Raw genomic sequence first — 19,846 nt, forward strand, 5'->3', positions numbered from 1 at the left:
ACGGGTTTATCTACATGCCTGACCGCAGAGCACCTTCGAGCCATGCAACACCAGCAACAACGCCGTCAACGATGCGGACTTTCGATCCCTGGCTATGACCCAGTGTTTCGATAGCTGCCTCTCTGACCATGTCATCAAATCCTGCCATACCTGCACATCCTAGACACACCGCTCCGACCGGACCTCCCGCATCATCAACCAATAACCTTGCGACTGCCTTCTTCATGCGGCTACGAACTTCAGTAGGAGGTGTCTCGTGCAACTCTGTGGCATTGAGACCTGTGGTTTGCACTCCCGCGAATGCTGCGCTGCCCTCAGTATTGTCCTCGACACCAAGATAGTTGTCTACAGCTTCGCGCAAAGTTGCTTCCCACACCCTACCCGTGCTCACAATACCGAATCGTTCGCCGGGTCCGATGGCTTGTAGACTGCTACTGACTGACGCTTCAAAGATACCAGTGACCGGTTTGCGACGACCAGCAATTTCAGGTCTTGCTTTGAGCTGCCCAACAAGCGGATGTGCCGAGTAGCAGCAGACAAGGAAAGCGTCGTGCGTTTCGAGTAGCGGAAGAAGAGGTTCTAGGCAATGTCTTGCTGATTCGGCTGCGTCGTCTTCATTGTTGATAGATTCCGGTCCTGAAGGTGCCGTGAAGTAGGTATGTTGTGTCTGTTCGGATACGAATACTCAGACGATGCTATTGTTTCTCAATGAGCTTGTGATAAATACCGATGAGTAGCCTAGAGAGTCAACCAACGGCTTGAGCGCATTCGTCATGGCTCTTGTTGAGTTTGGGTTTATGATTAGGATCTTTCGCAATGCAGGAACCATCTTGTCGTTTGTGCGCTTTGTCTGTTCTTGCAAATGAAGATGATTTCAGGTTGACGTGGAAGAAAATTTCCTGCAAGAACGTCCACTATCGACTCTGCATGCGCCTGTATTCGCGTTACTCGATATAAATGACCAAAAAGGCTTCAAGGGACCGCAAGCTTCGGCTGAGACGGACGACTCCGTTCTTTCCGCTCCCAATCTTGTTGTCTTCTTTTCGGGCGACGGAAATGTACGAATAAAGAGCGTTCGCGTACAGAGGGAGCTGCTGTGATGATGATCGCACCGCTCAGAGGGTCAAGAAGATGTGGCCGGGTTCGCTGGTCACCCACCATCAGCCATCGGCCGCGCTTTGAGCCTCAAAAGTCAAAAACTCTCGACAGCACTTCGCATCTGTCCCCCTCCTCTTGGCGACACATCAACAACGACAACATTGAATTTCTTCGCGATCGACCTGCGAAACTTGTGTACTCCTTGTCCTGACTGATGGCTGTCTTGTGTCGCGGATCGTCCAATGTACTGCGACTCCATGGTTTCAGACATGCCATCTCGAACACTTGGGATCCATGCAGTTGTGTTTCCTCCTGCATCAGAATCAGCTTTGTGGACTACCATGCTGCGTCTGTTTACTGACCTGGCATTCTTTGGGTTACCGATCATGTCTGTAGGTTGATTATTTCCGTTGTATGGCTCCCAAACCGCCACAAAGTCCGATATGCTCATATTCTCAAACATCTTGACATCTCCCATGCCGGTGCCCTTGTAGGCGAGGTACATGCCAACAGGCGAGATGCGAGTGTTGCGGACGGCGCGGAAGACTCGTATCCAGATGATTCGTTTGAAGGTTGCTATTACCATAGTAAGGTGATCAGGTTCGTAGGTATAGATGTAGAGGCTGCTTAGGCATCGGACGATGGAGACTGTGATTGAGTGAGGGCAAGCGTGGAGAGGTAATGCGAAGGTAGGAAATATCTGGAGAGTGGTGATGCACACCTAAGCAGAGAAAGGGCATGAGTGGGAGGCTTCCTGAAAGGCAGTCGTGGCATGATCGCGACTGCCTCCGATAAATGGATGTCGTTGACTAGTGAGTTTGACAGTCAGCCCATCCCACGATGGCTCGAATTTGTCGCATACCGATCACGCTCTGATATTCACAAAAAGATATTATGTTCGAGAGGCTGACCCTAACTCTCATGGGGTAGAGACCATACGAGATCCTCCCTCTATTCAAAGAAGATCCTTGCTTGCGCCATGTTGTTCATCGTCGCAGCATACAATGATATCAATAGTAGCCTGCGAAAGGAGTGTCAAAGTTGAGGAAAGCAACGAAGGTATTGTGTGTTCCAGAATCGACTTAGTCTTGTTTGCCTACAAGAACTACCCACCTAACAATAACAAGTATAAGACCCTTACTGGTTGACCGATCATCGACCCTGTATAGTTCGTCCTAGAATACAGTCCGGTCTGAACTCTCTCCTCCGCATCTCTGTTGACGAACAAAGCTGCTGAAACGCTTGGTAACAAGTAAGGACCACATGCTACATGAGAATTATTGACCTCTCACATTTCATTCTCATAGGTGGCCCGAACTGGACCCTTATCTCTACCTCCATCACCAGCGGGACCTGTCATAATGTACAAAGACAATCGACGAATAAGAAGGTAGGCAGGGAGTCGGCGACCCGTGAGTTTTGTCCGAGATCTCGGCCTCGATAACCCTTTCTCCCCCTGCATCTCCATCGTTGATGGGACCCACCGAATTGCACAGCGATTCGCGGGAGACGGTTGATCGCCAGGGAGTCATCGACCTAGTACGTTTCGACTGTGGTCTCAGCATCAGATCCGTGTTTCCAAAACTCATACTGCCTTCGCAAAACCCAGAAGTAAGGTGAGAAGATGGTCTCGTATACGCGAAGTGTGTGTTGAGATAGTAATAAAGAGATATAGATATGTGGCGGGTTATCGATTCTCATACTAACTTGATTTATGTGCTGAAGGGAGCGGGTTTGGCTGTGTCTCGGTTCTTTGAGTTGGGAGGAAGTGAGATGTTTTCCGTTGGACAGAGAGAAAGCGGAGGTAATGTCGGGATATTTTACGGCTGCCCGGTGGTCAGGGGATCTCCCACTGTGCCATTGGTCTTATCAAGCTGGAATGTGAGAGGAGTGGAAATTCTAGAGTATATAAGGGTTTGTGGAAGTGAATGGGGAGGTTTGTTGTGATTTGTGATTCGATCAATTGCTTTTACCAGCAATAAGATCTCTTATATGTCTTCTAGGGTAGTATCCCCTTTATGTGATGGACTCGTCATTCCGCAATACAGCCTCGTGCATGTACGAATCACATATTCCAGGAGTAACAAGAATGAAAAGCATCGACAATGACTATCGTCTTACATGGCAAGATCATGCTTTTCTCTACAATTGATTGTCCCAGCTCAGCAGTAGCAATGCGCTGTCACCACCAGCAAAGACATCGTAAACTGCACCAAGAGCAAAAGATCAACCTACAACTTTGTACCGAGCGACAACAGGGTGGTTTCTGCCACTACGCGATCATCAGGAACGAAGGACTCCTGGGGAGCACAGGTTGAGGTAAAAAGAATGAAGAGGTCCATGATACCCTGATACCGGACCAGTCCCTCGACGTCCACTACTACACAAGAATAGCCAGTGACCTTATTTTGAGACAGAGGGGAGCATAGTGGAGAGTCATTGACCCAATGATTTGCTCTACCTTCTCACGCATTGTTGTCCATTAAAAAGGCATCAAGACTAGACACATAGTACGAATACAAGCCGCACACCACAGTTGTATTTTTGATGCTCGACATGAGCAAATCGAGCGAAGATGACCGACTTATCATTCCATGCATCTGTGTGCATCTCTTTATACTGGCCGATCTGGCCATGAGCTTGTGGTCTGAGAGCTCCAGAAGAACGATGACTCAATGTCGATGGGAAACATGCTTCTCCAATGTTAAAGTGTATTGTTGCTCTTTCGAGAACGCCAAGAAGATGGTGTACTCTGTTCTTGATCCTTCTCTTTCTTCCCAGCTTCCACAGTGTTTACTCTAGAAACCAATCTTGTCTGCGAATTTCATCCTTGTTGCTTCGACGATGTCGAATGGCAAGACAAAGACGGGATGAACAGCTTCCACCAAGTCGCTCTCGTCGAAACACCACTGTTTCCTCTGCTCTGCACTGGGCTTCTCGTAACTCCAGTTGAATGCCGCACTCATTGCCTCCTCTTCCCCTCTTTCCTTCTCTTGCTTACTTTCATACTGGTACACATACTGTGCAGCAGAAAGCCCAGCAAGTGAGTAATTAGTATGATAGCCATCAGGTCTCGTACTCGGTTTATCCCTAAGGCCACCCTTCTTCGCCTGAGAGCAAGATAACGTATACCTGACCAGCGCCTCTCTATCCCAAAGATATGTGTCTTTTGGCAAGCCAAGAGCAGATTCAAGGAGGGAGAAACACCCACCCACCCAGTGACTGTAACAAGCATCCACTAGCTTATTGGTGCGACCGCTGAATCCTGCTTCTGGTGCACATTGGCGTGAAGTCAACCAATGCGTTAAGCGCTTGACGTCGAGGTATTTGGGGATCGAGATGCTAGGGGAGTCGAGCAGACAGAGGCAGGCGAGGACGCAAAAGGCGTAGGCGCCGTGGGCTTCATTGTCTGGAGCACCACCTAGACCTCCTTCGAAAGTTTGGCATTTACTGATCCAGGAGCCAAGTTCTGATGTGAAAGTCTCGAGACCCGCGCGGCGAGCGGGAGAGGCAGGTGGTAAAGTGAGAGGAAGGCGGAGGAGGGTGTGAATTGTCATGCAGCAGTATGCGCCGCGGACGTCTTGTTCGCCATTGACAGCCATGTTGAAGCCGCCGGAGGGGCTCTTAACTTGACCGAGCCAATGCCACCTGGTAATTTTCATAAGCATGTTTTTTCGGCATGAGAGGAGAAGGAAAAGGCAAAACTCACATGGCTCTTCGATCAATCATATCCAAGCCACCAACTAACGCCAAACTCAGAGTAGCAGCATAACTCGCTGCTGCATGAGAAATATGACCGTGTCCACCACCAAAGCCACCTTCTGGATTCTGCAAAGGTGTAAATGTGTCGATGCATCTTTGCTTGTACTCGCTGACATCCACTCCCAAAGTCCTTAGTCCATTCAGAGCCCAGTACAACAGCCAAGGTCGACTAGCATCCATGACCTGAAATGGCGGCGGGTACTTTCCTAGAATAGTGCGCAGGAAAGCAGTATGCTTGTTCTTCAGCAGATGTGGCAGACCATGTGTGTTTACGTCGAAGATTGTCTGATCTTTTCCCGTCATGAGAGCTATGACTTCTCTCATTGTCTTTTCCTGAGCAACAGATGTTGATGTTTCCAAGTCGTCTACCAGAGAGCCAGGAGACGCAAAGTAAAAGGGTAGGTTTGGCGCAAGTTTCGAGGCCATCCAGCCGTGTACATTCTGTCCGTCGTCGTCGCTGTCGGAGGAGGTCTCGTAGTCTGAGTCGTCGTCTGCTTCTTGTATTTCTTCTTCCTGCGCAGAGGATAGTTCCTCGACACGGGCTGAGGAGTCGAGCATTTCGGACAAACGGTCTGAGGGTGTTGTGGTCGGTTGTGTGAGAGGTGTAGCTGAAGACATGGTTCTTGTTTTGGTGGTAGGGTCACGATTTGAGAAGCGGATATTTCGTTTGTATGGCATGTGTCGTGATTCCGTCGTGAGTGAAGAATTTCTTTATGGTTGGCTTAATATTGTTGTCGAGGCATGCGGCTGTGCCATGGAGTGAGTCGGCAAATTCTGTTTGCGACCGGGGTATTCGATAGTATGATAGTAAATATTCTGAAGCAATAGAAACGCTAAACCAGTGCTGCCACGCTCGCTGTAATGTCAATGTGAATGCTGATGGTGTTGGATAATATTCTTTGAATTTGTGACGTGCTGCATGTTTGAGATGCACATTAAGCTTGGACCATCTCCCATCATGTCCGTCTAAACTCCGCACCTTATATCATTGACCATTCTTGACCATTTCCAAACCCCGTCTCGACCAGGCCAAACTGCCATGACCATATTTCTTGTAGAGACGAGTCTTTCCCCACCATCGGATCCTCAAGAGGATTCACCAACGGCACTGTCAAAGTACACTACTAATGGTGGGGGCTCAACCTTGCCCTTAGCCACTGCCTTCAACGCCGCATGTGCCTCGCATTCAATATCATAAAACTTCATGTCATCCAGACTAGCAAATGTCGTTTGAGCTGCGAGGGTATAGCCTTGACTTCTTGCATCGTTGACTGCTGGTCCTGCTACGCATCGAAGAATATATGGTTTGCCGTCCTGTGTTGTGCACCATGTCAGCCAGGGGAATCAGTGAGAACGCAACCTGGAGCCATACCTTCTTTGCCTCTTGTGCCAATGTGGTATATTTGTCCAGGATAGGTTGGATGTTGCTCGAGTCTGGAACCTTGAACATTGTGACGCGGTGCACCTGCGTTGAAGCTGCTGAAGCCATTGTGTAAATTGAGCTGGTCGTACGATTGGAAGAGATGAGCCGATGTGTGTTCAACACAGGAAGCAAAATGCTGTTCTTACGCAGCGGCATCATGGTGGTTTTATCCTCCGTGACTGCACTCTGTTTCACCCGACGGCCTCGTCTTACACTTTCCCCTCTTCCGAACCCGGAAGCACTAGGGAGCGTGCGCCGTTCATGCCCGTCAAGTGTAACATCACTCTCATGAGTACGAGCGCTTAGGAAATATGTTCATGAAAGAAAGTCATCAAATGTATTTACGTGTCTACGGGTATCGTGTATAAGGTATAATCTAAACTTTTTGGAAAAATCGTTTCTCTCTAGGCAGAGGGGCCACCGTAAGGCAGGGCAGTGGAGCTGGTCAGGTCGATGTAACCGTAGTTCTGCATCTTGCTGTCCTGCGACATCTTTTGCGCCCACTCGCCCATGTCCTTCATGAAGTCCTGCTCGTTCTTCTCGTCGCTCATGTCGATAGGCTCTTGGTCCTTTGCGATCTGGCGGATCTGGGTACCGGCAACAACATTGGTGATGCCGAAATTGTTGTCGTCGGGACGCTGCTTGATGGCACCTTTGACCTTGCCAGCAATGATGTCCTTGCAGAGACGAGGCTCCTGGCAGAGAGGGCGAGCAAGACCAACACCGTCAATTGACTTGAGCGAGTTGGCCATGGCACCGACACTCTTGAAGCCACCAGTGACGTAGACCTTGGTCTTGGTCAGGGCAGGGGCGATTGCGTCCGAGAACTCCATGAAGAAACCTTCACGCTTCTTTGTGCTCTCGCGCTTGTGACCAAATGCGAGGTGCTCGTATGTACCACCGGAAAGCTCGACGAAATCGAACTTGTTGTCCTCGAGCATCTTGCAAAGCTCCTTCGCTTCTTCAGTGTTGAAACCCTTGTCCTGGAACTCAACCGAGTTGAGCTTGATACCGAGGATGAAGTTGGGTGATGTGCGCTTGCGGACTTCGTTGGCGATCTCGATGATGAGACGGGCGCGGTTCTCGAGGCTACCACCGTACTTGTCGGTGCGTTGGTTCGTTGTAGGCGAGAGGAATTGTGCGAGCAAATAACCGTGGGCTCCGTGCAGTTCGGCACCGTCCCATCCACCCTTCTCGAGATATTCGCAAGCGTGGGCAAAGCCCTCAATGATACGGGAGATGTCTTGCTCGGTAGCAGCACGGGGCTCCTCGAAGGTCATGCCCATAACATCGCCCTTGAGCTGAACGGCACTAGCGGAGATGGGGTTCTTCTGGATGCGGCTCTCAACTTGACGACCTGTATATACGGTAAGCATTGAGCCTTGGGAAAGATGTGTCCGCTGTTACTTACCAGGATGTGAAACTTGACCGACCATGAGCATGCCGTTCTTCTTGCCCTCAGTGGCCATACGCTTGAAGTTCTCGAAACGCTCGCCCTCGTAAGGAGCATCGACGGGGATGATAGGGTTGCCGGCAGCCTCGAGGTGGTCGTACTCAATCATGATGTTTCCAGACAAGATCAGACCAATCTCGCCCTCACCCCATCTCTTGTACAGGTTGATGAGTCTGTCCGAAGGGATACCACGAGCAGGCAGGTTCTCGGGATCCCAAGAGGACAGGCGCTCTGTCATAGCTCCCTTGAGGAATCTGTTGGGTGCCGAACGGTTGGAGAACGCAAACTCCAGAGGCTGGGCCAGAGGGGCAGCGGAGACATCGTCTGATTCGTAGCGAGGTGCCATGTTGAAGATGTGTATGTGTAGGAGAAAGGCAAGGATTGGGATAGATACGGATATGAGATTTTAAGAAGGGAAGAGGAGTATTTGTATACTTATGGCTTCAATCGACTAGTCAAAACGTCACACCGTATGAACGGCCACTCGATGCTTACAAAACATCCTCGCCTGGGTTGCCTCGGTGCCCTTACTAAGTACGCACTTACTAAGTTGGCAGCCAAACATGAGCGAGCTTCAAAAAATGATTGACCGTGCACGTCATTTGCCTTCGATAGCCTTCGAGAACTTCCGGGGCACTCTCGGCAAATGTGGAGTGGAGATCATCAACAGATGCTGACAAACTCATGATCGGATAGAATCGTTGTCGCTTGCATAATTGTAGTTGGTTCAATACCGCCGGTTTTGATGCAAGTCGTAAGGCTCGTCAACGATAGCTATATGTGTTATTCGGTTAATGGCAAATTAAGCCCTGTCAGCATCTCTGTCATCAAGACTCGTTCATGCATGTCTCGGCGTTTAGCGGAGGTACGTCACAATTGCTCGGTAGATTTGTTAGCGAGAGAAAGTGGTGGGAACACCAGCAACGAGACTTTAAGAGACAATGCAGTCTACAGGGAAATAACCCGGGTCCAAAAAGTATTTTGTTTGTGTCATAGACTCCCAGAAGAAGCCATATAGCAAAAAGGTATCTACAAGTGTTGCGCGTACAGCCTCCACCGTCAAATCAGACTTGCTCTTTTCATTCGAACCAAGCAACATTAGCTCCAAGCATTATCGTTATATCGTTTGATTGATTCCATCTTGCTCTTGGTCGCTCGCTTACTCGCGCATGTTGACGACGCAGCGAATGCAGTCACCAGCCTTCATGTCCTGGAAGGCGGCGTTGATCTTGTCGAGGGGTTGTCTGTGGGTGATAAACTCATCGACCTTAAGTTTGCCGTTAAGGTAGTCGTCGACGAGGTCAGGGAGTTGGGAACGGCCCTTGACACCACCGAAAGCACAGCCCTTCCAGACGCGACCAGTCACAAGTTGGAAAGCTAGAGATGATGGTCAGCCATTTTCTGGAGTGGTAAATCGATCGATAGACTTACGTCTGGTAGAAATCTCTTGTCCAGCAGCAGCAACACCAATGACAATACTCTCACCCCAACCCTTGTGGCAAGCCTCGAGAGCCGATCTCATGACGTGAACGTTGCCAGTGCAGTCGAAGGTGTAGTCGCAACCACCATCAGTCATCTCAATGAGCTTCTCCTGGATAGTCTGATCCTTGAGCTCCATGGGGTTGACGAAGTCAGTGGCACCGAACTTCTCAGCCCACTCCTTCTTGCTGTTGTTGACGTCGACGACGATGATCTTGGAAGAGCCGTTCTTGACGCAACCTTGGATGACCGAAAGACCGACACAGCCGGCACCGAAGACAGCAACGTTGGAGCCCTTCTCGACACCGCCCTTTCCGGCGGTGATGACAGCAGCACCGTAACCAGTGGTGATACCACAGCCAAGCAAGCAGGTGCGGTCCATGGGGGCCTTGTCGGTGATCTTGACGACCGAGATGTCGGCAACGACGGTGTATTGGGAGAAGGTTGAGGTACCCATGAAGTGGAGGAGGTCCTTACCCTTGCACTTGAAGCGCGAGGTTCCGTCGGGCATGACACCCTTGCCCTGGGTGGCTCTAATCTTGCCGCAGAGGTTAGTCTTGCCGGACTTGCAGAACTTGCACTCCTTGCACTCGGGTGTGCTGAAATGAAATGTCAGTACACTCACTAGCACTAAGACTAATTCAGGCGAGACTTACTAAAGAGCAACAACATTATCACCAGCCTTCACGTTGGTGACGCCCTCACCAACGGACTCGACGATACCAGCACCCTCGTGTCCAAGAACAATGGGGAAGGCACCTTCGGGATCCTTGCCGGAGAGAGTGTAGGCATCTGTGTGGCAGACACCAGTGTAGTAGATCTGGATTCTGACCTCACCGGCCTTGGGGGCCTCAACCTCAATGTCCTCAATGGACAGGTCCTTGCCAGCCTCCCAGGCGACGGCAGCCTTGCAAGTAATGGTCTTTCCAACAGTATCAGAAGACATGGTGGCGTATGAATGTTTAGATGTTTGGGAAAGAAGTTGAGAAGGGGAAGGAAGAAATTGGGCGGGAACGATGGCGGCCGATGATGTCGATTTATTATGGACGCGGGGTAGCTTGGAGGGGCCTGTCACTCTTGTCCCGATGCCTGGAGATAGTTCGGACTTATTTCTCCGGCAGATGCTTGCTCGCTCGAAGATTGCGGAAGATGCAGGGATGCCTAGAAGTGGAGGAGCCGATGAGAGGAAGGTGGTGAGACGAAATGAGGAAGAAGAGAAGGGGACGAGAGTATTCTTGAACATTGGAAGAGCGAGAAAGCAGAGCGCTCGGCTTTTGAGAAGCTACGAGCTGCAGGAGCTGCTTTATACGTGATTTCCCCAAACAGGCAACCTTTCCCGCGTTTCCCATCCTTCCGGCATCGATAACCACATCAAGAGGGGTCGGAACGACCAGCCAGAACTTTATGACTGGCCAAGCGCTTAACATTTACCAATTGGATCAGGTTATCGTCGGGCAGACTTCCAACTGGTGCGGTCTGATACCCCGGGATTGTTCGAAGTGTGAGATGCCGGAGATGATACCTATGACTCTCCGTTGCGTAAGTCCTGATTACCATGATACCCGTCATACTGAGTACGTATGGCACGGTAGGAGACGTGATGCTTTCAGAGTGAGAGTCCTCAATTTATTGCTCAGACAAGATGACTGGCAATTCTTGGTGAGCGCGATATTGATATACAACAGCACGCTGGTCAATGACATTGCTAAAAACTTGTTGAATCTCGGATAAATATCACAACACCTGCATTGTCACTACCTCAGCCAAGAGGGGTGTCTCTCACATCACAATCACCATGCCCCATGCCTCCCTACAGTCGCCTTCCAACCAGACAGTCCCCTTCCCACTAGAAAGTCCAACAAGAGCGAGCTGGGTGGGCTGTACCAGACTTGCAACTGAGATGTGCGAGAGGATGTCAATCGCAAAAGGCGCAAAATAAAATTGGACGAAGAGCCCGCAGACTGACAACAAGATGAACGCGGCAGATGAGCCACGAATGAGTACGACGGATGAACATTTGATGAATCTAGAAGTATATCAAGTGATCGACAAGGTAGCTGACTTGAAGGATGTAAGATGGAAGAACATTAGATGGCATGATGAGGAGGAGAAGTTGAGCCTAGGAGTATCATGCTGTCGATGACTTATGCGTAGATGGGTGATCCTATGCCCAGGGACGACGAACAGGGGAAAGACACGGCTTGCTCAAGAGAAACTGCATGTGCTGGCTCATTACTTCTAGATAGGTACAGTGAGCCGACCGTCCCGCTCAACGGTACAGAGATGCTCCTCAAAACACAAGACAATGTTACAGGGTAAAGAAAAGTTGTTGCGGTGGCCCTCTGCCACCATGATACCTCCCACGACTCCATCTTCCAGCGTTCATTCTTTTATCCTATCGTTCCCTCCAGTTACTGCTGATAGCCCATCATGGCAGGGAATCTCGCGTTATCGAATGCAACATGCGCGCATGAGTTTGTCGATGAGCTACGCATGTCAAGATCGATTGTGCATTTAGCACTCGGCGGGAGAAGCTCTCGAGTTCATGAGGAGAGCAACAATCAGACCGTAAAGACCTGCAGAACTTGTCAGCTTTGCGACGACAGTACGAATCCATAGTTGACTTACCCAAGACTTCGGCGAAAATGAGAATAAGAATCATTCCGACGAAGAGTCTGGGTTGTTGTGCGGTACCACGGACACCAGCATCACCAACGATACCGATAGCGAAACCGGCAGCAAGACCGGCGAGACCGACGGAGAGACCAGCACCGAGCTGAATGAAACCAGAGTAGAGGGCCATGTTCTGAGAAAGATCGTTGGAGATCAGGACAGCAACGACCAGTCCGTAAATGGCAATGATACCAGCCATAATGACGGGAATGATGTCTGCGCCGGATTAACATGTATGCCATGATTGTATGTGATCCGGAAACTGACTCTTGACGATCAGGTCAGGGCGGAGGACACCCATGGCCGAGATACCAACACCAGCCTTGGCGGTACCGTAGGCAGCACCAAAGCAGGTAAAGACAATGGCGGAGGTGCAGCCCATGGCACCAAAGAAGGGCTATAGAAGTGTGAGTGCATGTTCGTGGTAGATGAGCGTTCATGAGGCAATTGTCGCGAAGACAGCGCGGGTCGTGCATATTGATATAATGATCGAAGCAGGGGGCGGAGGCGGGTCATGACATGTTGGGTTGAGATGGACGAAGAAGACAGCGCGCGAGACTTACGGCGTAGACGGGGCTAGGAAGATATCATGTTAGCATACTGGACGACATGCAATAGCGTGTGAGAGCTGGCCGGAAGGTCTGCGGGTATTCAACAGCCATTTCAGGCAAGTTGACAATGACCTTTGGCGCGGGCCTTCCTGCTCAACAAGCTCCAGAATGTAACGTACCAGAGATCGGTAGGCATCTTGACGGTATATGTGATGGTTCTGCTTGGGTGTGAGGGGTTGTAGAGGCGGGGGCGATGGAGTAGAGAGTACAGCGGATGTAGTAGCCAAGAGAGCGCGCGTGTAGCAGGTATCGGTGACGATTTGAGGTTGTCTCTGAGGCGTTAGCCGACGGAGACAGCCAGGCTTGGCGCACGTGATGTCCCGCTCCACGCTTCCTACTCCATGAGGCCGTCGCAATTTGCATTTCCCTCTCTACCATCGACAACATGTGTACCGGTGCCGTCTCTTGGAGCAAGTCTAAAACTGTTTGATATGACATCAGCGAAGCAGCCATATCAGGGAATCAAGACACGCAAGCTTGTCGCTAGGACGACCCTGTCGGCTTCTTTGCTCTACACTCATCGGTACGTATAATCTGATTAAGTCTTTTTTGTGTGAGTGTGTGCAACTGAAAGATCGAAGGAGTATTGTGTAGCAAATCTGCCATGTTTCTAACGGTCGGTGGTGACTCGCGACCATCTGGACACATAAAGTCATGGATTCGCTCACCTTGCGTCTGGCACTCACTATCGGAGCCGACAAACTCGATTCAAGTCACTTAATAAATGTCCCTCAAGAGGCGGAGTAGTACATTCGTATAGACATATATTTCTATTGGAAGCATTTTCAACAATGCTCGCGGTTTTGCAGTTGATGACCAGAATGCACGCAAGCTTCTGCATTACTACACCCTGTCTCCGGAGCTTCTAGCGGTCTTTGTGACCCCCCATACATCTAGTCTACCCTATGGTCCCTCTTCTCTTGGCCTCATCCATCAGCAGCGGCATCAGCAGCAGCATCAGTAGCAGCAGAAACCATCGACTTTCTGAACTCCTTCTTCTCCAGGAAGGCTATTAGACATGATTCTTTACATGGTTATAAGACGAGATACCATGTCCGACAACTTGTTGTACTGTTTGTACTTGCCACAGACCCGCGACTGGTATCCCTTGAGACCCTTATCGAACTCTTTAGGTGTAGCCTTGGCGAGCTTAACCTTGGTGACGTCGTAAATAGGAGCCTGGCTTTCATCAGTATATTTCTACACAATCTCATTTGACAGCGCGAGATGAACAGTAGCCTGGATCTCTGTGATGACTCCCACATCTTTTCCCATCTTCGCGTGCCATTTCTTGCTTCTCTCCGTCACAATAGCTCGTAGAGTGGTTACTTGCACGCCGGGATCCACACTGAAGTCAGGAGCGGGAAGAGAAGGGAACTCCAGAGAAGGTGCCAGGAAAGAGGCGTCTGGATAGTCATGATATATGGTATAGAGGTCGTATTGTCCCTTAGCAAGGTGCGTCAAATACATCTGGTCGAAGAAAGCCCGCTTCTCGTCGGGTGACAGACCCGAATCTGTAGTGGGTGTCGACATGGTGTCGGTATATGGTGTTGATGATGGTCACATTACCCTGATCAGAGATCACGGTATACTGCTGGGACCAGATTGTAGCTCTAGCCGGAGACCTCTACGGGGTCCCGGTTCAAGTCAACGCCATCATCAGGTCGATGGTGAGGCCAAGCATTCCGCCTACCTAGGATGTCTTTGACAGTCAACACTTCTTCGAGGGGTCATAGCCTCGTACCTGATCTTGCAGGTGAAGAGTAGGGTATTCGCAAACGATGCTGGAGCATGATTCTGCATGTTCGACCCGAATATCTGTATACAGCTGTTGCAATACAGAATCATCTCCACGCGCCGGTATGCTTCACGAGATCTCACGTTTGTCCGTATCAGGGCCTTAGATAAGTAGTCCTCTATCTATCAAGCGTTTTTGATGCATATTGAGGGCTACTTCTGCCTTGCCAGCAATTGTGGGAGACTCCATGCTATCTATTTGTCTCTTTGCATCCTTGTCTGGCTTGTGATGAGTTTGGCCAACGACTATGCTCGAGCGTCAGAGCTCATATAGAGAACTCATGTATGGAAAGTCCACGGAAAGTCCGCACGATACAAATAAACAAAGAAAATAACAAGAAAGACGAGCTTTGCCTATCTTGCTGGCCTGCATCGTGCCGAGTCACCATTTCAGCATCGAGCCCAATAGCAAGAGTTTATATATGGTAGCCTGCTATTGTTTCCTGTGCGTAGTACAAAACAAATGCACGAATCGAGGGAGCGAGTTGTGGTCGGTGCCCGGCGTCGCCTACCGCCGACGTGGCTGACACCACGAGTCGAAGGAGTCAGCCGTAACCAGCGTCTTTATCCTCGTTTCACCCACATCCCACCTTTGCGACCAGTAGGCAAAATGTACTAGAGTAGGAACGATGAGCTACGTCCCGCCTGAGACGGATGCGGGGACATTAGACTTGCCATTCACCGGAGGATAGTAAGTTCCATGGGTAGTCGGTCCCGTCACTCATGCTCGGTCCCGATCGAAGGATTGCAACGCCCGCGCATTCCAAAATCCAGCTGCCTTGTTGCCCCGGAGGGCTTTTGAATTAACCACCGACTTCCTGTTTGTATCGTCCGAGAAATCGAATCAAGTCGTATCACACAAATATATGAGTGACCTTGGCCCTCCTGATTTCTGTTCCTTGTACACAGGCTCGAAGCAACTTTGATCTCCGCCATTAGGATCTACTGCTTGAGCAACATTCACAGCATACTCACAGCCTTCACCAAAATGTCTCAAAAAAGTATGGAGAAAGAACCCGATACCACCTCGTCACCACCAGCCAGAGATGACGAAGAGACATCGTACCTCAGCGGCCTCACTTTACTGAGTGTCGTGGTCGCGTTGGTCCTGGTCATCTTCTTGATGATGCTTGACACCTCAATCGTTGCAACAGCCATCCCGCGCATCACGACACAATTCCACTCTCTTGAGGATGTCGGTTGGTATGGCAGTTCATATTTACTCGCCAGCTGTGCTCTGCAGCCCCTTGCTGGCAAAATCTACAAGGAGTTCAGCTACAAATGGACCTTCCTCTGGTTCTTTGCCCTGTTCGAACTTGGCTCCCTCATCTGCGGTGTCGCCACATCTTCCAACATGTTCATCATCGGCAGAGCTGTAGCAGGTCTTGGGTGTTCCGGACTGCTGAACGGTGCGCTATCGATCATTGCGGCGTCTGTGCCTCTGACCAAAAGACCCCTGTACATGGGCTTCATGATGGCTCTTTCACAATTTGGCGTTCTATTCGGTCCTCTTATTGGTGGAGCCCTTACGGAGTACACCACTTGGTAAGTCAGATACCGACTTGTCGATATATCACGATTGCTAACAGGCTGTTAGGAGATGGTGCTTCTACATCAACTTGCCCATCGGTGGTGTCGTTGCTGTGATCCTATTCTTCGCACCTGTCCCTGCTGGACCCGAGAAGACGGAACCAAAGAAGTTCGAGCTGGGTGTGTTCCTCCGCAGCCTCGATCTGATCGGCTTCGCGCTCTTCGCCCCTGCCATTATTCAACTATTGCTTGCCCTTCAGTGGGGCGGTACCGAATACCCATGGAATAGCTCAACCATCATCGGCCTCTTCTGTGGCGGAGGAGCTACGATCTTAGTATTCCTGACCTGGGAATACTTCAAAGGCGACGATGCCATGATACCTCTATCCATGGTCCGGAACCGCATCTTCGCCTCCAGCTGCATGACCGTCTTCTTCACCTTCTCGAGTATGCTGTGCGTGAATTACTACCTACCTATCTATTTCCAGGCTGTTCGTGGTGCCTCACCGACGATGAGTGGTGTTGATCTCCTGCCCAGCATCATCAGTCAAATGATTTTTGCCATTCTCTCAGGGGTAGGTGTTACGAAAATTGGCTACTACCTTCCCTTCTCTGTCACCTGCGGTGTCCTCACTGCCATCTCATGCGGCCTGTTGAGTATGCTTGGCCCTCACACATCTATGGCTAAGTGGATCGGCTACCAAATTCTCGGCGGTGTCGGACGCGGTCTGGGTATTCAGATGCCTATCGTCGCTGTCCAGAACCTCTTGCCGAAATCACAAGCTTCGGTCGCCATGTCGATACTCATCTTCTCCCAGACTTTTGGTGGAGCCTTGTTCCTCGCATTTGCCCAGACAGTCTTCAACACTGGTCTTTCATCAGCTCTTAAGGAATACGCACCCGAAGTCGCTGCAGAGACCATTCTCGCTGCCGGCGCTACTGGCGTGAGGGGCGTAGTCTCTGGCGCTGTATTGCCTCATGTGCTTCAAGCTTACAGTGTGGCCGTCAACCACGTCTTTTACCTCGCTGCTGGAGCAGCAGCTGGAGCTACTTTTGCGTGTCTTGGTATGGGTCTGCACAGTATCAAGAAGATCAAGGCCAAGGCAGAGGCGGAAACTTCTGCGCCTGAGAAAGAAGCCGTCTGAGCCACCATGCCGCTTGCCTACTTCGATACTCTTACGGCTTCACGATACGATCTTACTGCACACAACACACTGGCCGATCAAAGAGCCGACCATGGATGATGTTGGGATCACTTTGGTTCGTACAAATAGCTTACTCACTCCTCACTCACGATTATGATTCTATACCCCCCAACAGAGAAGTACATAGAAGAAACAGTTCTTATAATGCACCAAAAGTTTGATTACCCACAGATCGTCCAACCAATCAGCTTTTGTGATGATTGTGATGTAGATAAGCGCCGACGTGCAACACCAAAGATGCGGTAATTTCTCTTGAAGCATCGTTTTTCCGATTACTCGTTTGCAACCTTGAAATTCGAGTTTGTCTTCCATTACAGCGCCTACTGAGAATACATTGTGACGCTTTCGCAAGCCAAGCGGTGGGAAATTCACAAGTCTTGCCAAACAGCACTCTGAGGTGCCACGGCTTTGCTACAGAAAGCACACAACATGTCCAAAAAACATGACTATTCCGTTTTCCTAATCATCTTTTTCCTTTCTTTTTTTTCTTTTTTCTTTTGCAAGAGTGAAGGAGAATACCAAAGTATATAATCAGGGCCAAAAGACTGCTGCACGAGACATGCAATCATCGCGAAAACATGTGATATGCGCATTTCGTGGCTGGGTCCTTGGATTATGCTATTGCTGTATGCTGGGCCGTGTAGCGAATGTGTATGGCGTATATGTGTGCATACCAGAATTGCCAAAAGAAACGATAGTATGAGATGGGGGGTATATGATGTAAAAAAAACTGTATGAGCACAATATATCTTTCTTTCTTTCCGTACATGCGATGTCGTGAGTGTAAACCATGTTGGAGCGGCTCAGGAAGGGCTGAACATGTGCTTGAACTTTTCAATCTGCAAACCAAACGTGTTAGCACTCTTCTTGTTGCGAATGGCAGAAATACGCTTACCTTTGTTCCAATGTATTTTTCCAATTCAGGCCCTTGCACGCCTTCTTTGCCGCCAGATGACCATGCCAATGGAATCATAGGCACCCTCTGCTTGACCACGACTTCTTTATTAGGCCCCTCTACCGCACGAACCTTTTCAGGATTATTTGTCAAAAGTCTGATTCCTCTATCACCACCCAAACCCAGATCCATCAGCATAGCTGTTGCTAGGCCGTAGCTTCTTGCGTCTGCGGGATGTCTGAGCAGGAGATTCGCTTGCATGGTATCGTGGCCCAGATCTTGAAGATTGTAAGCCTTGAGTTTCGAGAGTAGACCTATGCCGCGGCCTTCTTGGCGGAGATAGATGATTACGCCACCGAGGGAGGGGATGGAGGCGTCGGTGGGGTCGAAGGGAAGAGACATGAGACGAGCGGCTTCGTCGAGCTGCTCGCCGCAGTCGCAACGAGCACTCCATACCGTTTCGCCAGTGTAGCACTCGCTGTGGATGCGCACAAGAGGCGCCAGTGGTAGAGGCATGTTTTGAGCTTCCGCGACTTGAATGGCTTTGTCTTGTCTTTCCTCTGTCGTCACAGCTTCGGGAGTCGGACTCCGTGATACTTGTGCAGCAGGAACACCAGATTCCTGTTTGATCTGATCCAAGCGACTGGATGTACGGCCAGGATACAGCTTCCCTACGTAGGCGCCTCTGATCATACGGTCTTTCTCCGTTTCGCCCTCTCTCGGAGCATCGAGACTTCGGCTGCGGATGTGCGGTCCAAAGACAATGGCCAAGTGCTCCTTGTTATCCGCGCTGTTGTGGTAGAGGTGCAAGAACATTTCTTGGCCAGCAGTGGTGGGGATGCGCGCGCGGACCTCGCAATTCACCTCTGGCAACTCTTCAAGTATGGCCGGAGGGGCCTCGGGTTCGGCTTCGTGAGACTCGGCATTCAGGGCAGCGGGGTCGAGTGAGGACTTGGAGGGGTCGGGGGTCAAGGACGGTGATACCAATGGCGGCGCGGCAGAGGTGGTTTCAGAGACCGACTTGACGGACGAGGTCGAGGGGTGGTGTTCGTCCTCGTGCTCGAGGTCGTAGGCGGACATAGTCGACATGTGTGACATTGAACGCTGTGCATTCTGCGGCCGAGTGAGTGGCGGCATTGCCGGTGACGCGTGTGCGGGATATGTCATGACGGCTAGAGCTGGATGCAAGAACAAGAAGCAGAACGAGAAGGTGCTAGATTGGAGCTGACGAGATAGATAGACAAGATCAAAAGTCTCGCGCTGTCATCATCCAGGGTAAATGTGCCCTCATTACTCAATCGTTCTCGCTGGAGCCGACATGGCCGAATTGGCCGACTTGCCCGCCTCGGGCCCCTCACTGCCCGATACCGCCCGCCTCCCGGATCACCCTCTGATTGGTCAGAATCTCCTCCTAATTTGGGCACAATTCCCAATCTCAATGACTTTGTAAGCAGCTCCTTCCATCCTTCCATGTCCATTTGTCACTTTCCACAAGCACGACATCACTAAAGAGAGAAAATTGTTCAATTAATCTAGCCTTGGCCAGCGCTGAAATACCGCTTGATCATGTTTCCTGCCGGAACAAAAGACGTTTCGTCTAGATCGACAGAAGCTCAAAAACACAATGCGCAAGAATATCCTTCCCAGAAGAAAAACGCCATTCGGCCAAAATACCCAGAACAAATCGCTCAACATGCGGCGTACGAGAATCAGAAGAACCATAACGCCTCGAATCAATCCCTCCAGTCGAGCGGCTTTTCTCGGCCGCGCTCTTTGTATTGTTTTTAGGTACTGTCGTAATCAGAATGAGCTTGCTGTTTGTGTATAGAAGAGAGAGCCAGAGTGAGAAGTAGTGTGAGCGCGAAGTGAAGAATCAAAGGGCAATGGATCCACCCGGTTGGTCCGATAGACAAGATCCGG

The 19,846-nt window shown here is 50.3% G+C and overlaps 10 protein-coding genes across 10 annotated transcripts; 2 read left to right on the plus strand and 8 right to left on the minus strand.

Moving 5' to 3' along the window:
* Window positions 1–10: 10 nt before the first annotated feature.
* On the minus strand, window positions 11–829 carry AUEXF2481DRAFT_25124 (uncharacterized protein; the record flags this gene model as incomplete). The annotated part of the gene is made up of 2 exons (XM_013493890.1): window positions 11–667; window positions 728–829. 2 exons carry the CDS (start codon window positions 827–829, stop codon window positions 11–13), a joined length of 759 nt encoding a protein of 252 aa, XP_013349344.1.
* Window positions 830–3,896: 3,067 nt separating this feature from the next.
* AUEXF2481DRAFT_25126 (uncharacterized protein) lies at window positions 3,897–5,478 on the minus strand (the record flags this gene model as incomplete). The annotated part of the gene is made up of 2 exons (XM_013493891.1): window positions 3,897–4,746; window positions 4,808–5,478. 2 exons carry the CDS (start codon window positions 5,476–5,478, stop codon window positions 3,897–3,899), a joined length of 1,521 nt encoding a protein of 506 aa, XP_013349345.1.
* Window positions 5,479–5,740: 262 nt separating this feature from the next.
* Window positions 5,741–6,446, minus strand: AUEXF2481DRAFT_35093 (uncharacterized protein). Its single transcript, XM_013493892.1, has 2 exons — window positions 6,233–6,446; window positions 5,741–6,174 (listed from the first exon to the last, which is right to left on the minus strand). The coding sequence occupies exons 1-2, from the start codon at window positions 6,347–6,349 to the stop codon at window positions 5,947–5,949; spliced, it is 345 nt and encodes a 114-aa protein (XP_013349346.1). The 5' UTR covers window positions 6,350–6,446; the 3' UTR covers window positions 5,741–5,946.
* A 241-nt stretch (window positions 6,447–6,687) lies between these two features.
* AUEXF2481DRAFT_25128 (uncharacterized protein) lies at window positions 6,688–8,082 on the minus strand (the record flags this gene model as incomplete). The annotated part of the gene is made up of 2 exons (XM_013493893.1): window positions 6,688–7,640; window positions 7,695–8,082. 2 exons carry the CDS (start codon window positions 8,080–8,082, stop codon window positions 6,688–6,690), a joined length of 1,341 nt encoding a protein of 446 aa, XP_013349347.1.
* Window positions 8,083–8,615: 533 nt separating this feature from the next.
* On the minus strand, window positions 8,616–10,479 carry AUEXF2481DRAFT_35096 (uncharacterized protein). The gene is made up of 3 exons (XM_013493894.1): window positions 9,872–10,479; window positions 9,168–9,814; window positions 8,616–9,113 (listed from the first exon to the last, which is right to left on the minus strand). Exons 1-3 carry the CDS (start codon window positions 10,456–10,458, stop codon window positions 8,896–8,898), a joined length of 1,452 nt encoding a protein of 483 aa, XP_013349348.1. The 5' UTR covers window positions 10,459–10,479; the 3' UTR covers window positions 8,616–8,895.
* A 1,250-nt stretch (window positions 10,480–11,729) lies between these two features.
* AUEXF2481DRAFT_738 (uncharacterized protein) lies at window positions 11,730–12,635 on the minus strand (the record flags this gene model as incomplete). The annotated part of the gene is made up of 5 exons (XM_013493797.1): window positions 11,730–11,791; window positions 11,844–12,104; window positions 12,156–12,285; window positions 12,452–12,464; window positions 12,619–12,635. The coding sequence occupies 5 exons, from the start codon at window positions 12,633–12,635 to the stop codon at window positions 11,730–11,732; spliced, it is 483 nt and encodes a 160-aa protein (XP_013349251.1).
* A 790-nt stretch (window positions 12,636–13,425) lies between these two features.
* Window positions 13,426–14,032, minus strand: AUEXF2481DRAFT_739 (uncharacterized protein; the record flags this gene model as incomplete). Its single annotated transcript, XM_013493799.1, has 3 exons — window positions 13,426–13,497; window positions 13,550–13,678; window positions 13,733–14,032. 3 exons carry the CDS (start codon window positions 14,030–14,032, stop codon window positions 13,426–13,428), a joined length of 501 nt encoding a protein of 166 aa, XP_013349253.1.
* An 849-nt stretch (window positions 14,033–14,881) lies between these two features.
* On the plus strand, window positions 14,882–17,213 carry AUEXF2481DRAFT_104268 (uncharacterized protein). Its single transcript, XM_013493895.1, has 2 exons — window positions 14,882–15,841; window positions 15,894–17,213. Exons 1-2 carry the CDS (start codon window positions 15,285–15,287, stop codon window positions 16,969–16,971), a joined length of 1,635 nt encoding a protein of 544 aa, XP_013349349.1. The 5' UTR covers window positions 14,882–15,284; the 3' UTR covers window positions 16,972–17,213.
* Window positions 17,214–17,588: 375 nt separating this feature from the next.
* Window positions 17,589–19,382, minus strand: AUEXF2481DRAFT_162811 (uncharacterized protein). Its single transcript, XM_013493896.1, has 2 exons — window positions 17,927–19,382; window positions 17,589–17,870 (listed from the first exon to the last, which is right to left on the minus strand). The coding sequence occupies exons 1-2, from the start codon at window positions 19,091–19,093 to the stop codon at window positions 17,835–17,837; spliced, it is 1,203 nt and encodes a 400-aa protein (XP_013349350.1). The 5' UTR covers window positions 19,094–19,382; the 3' UTR covers window positions 17,589–17,834.
* A 56-nt stretch (window positions 19,383–19,438) lies between these two features.
* On the plus strand, window positions 19,439–19,717 carry AUEXF2481DRAFT_35101 (uncharacterized protein; the record flags this gene model as incomplete). The annotated part of the gene is made up of 1 exon (XM_013493897.1): window positions 19,439–19,717. The coding sequence occupies exon 1, from the start codon at window positions 19,493–19,495 to the stop codon at window positions 19,712–19,714; it is 222 nt and encodes a 73-aa protein (XP_013349351.1). The 5' UTR covers window positions 19,439–19,492.
* Between the last annotated feature and the right edge of the window lie 129 nt (window positions 19,718–19,846).

Source organism: Aureobasidium subglaciale, assembly GCF_000721755.1.
Source record: "Aureobasidium subglaciale EXF-2481 unplaced genomic scaffold scaffold_0, whole genome shotgun sequence".
Classification (NCBI taxonomy): Eukaryota; Fungi; Ascomycota; class Dothideomycetes; order Dothideales; family Saccotheciaceae; genus Aureobasidium; species Aureobasidium subglaciale.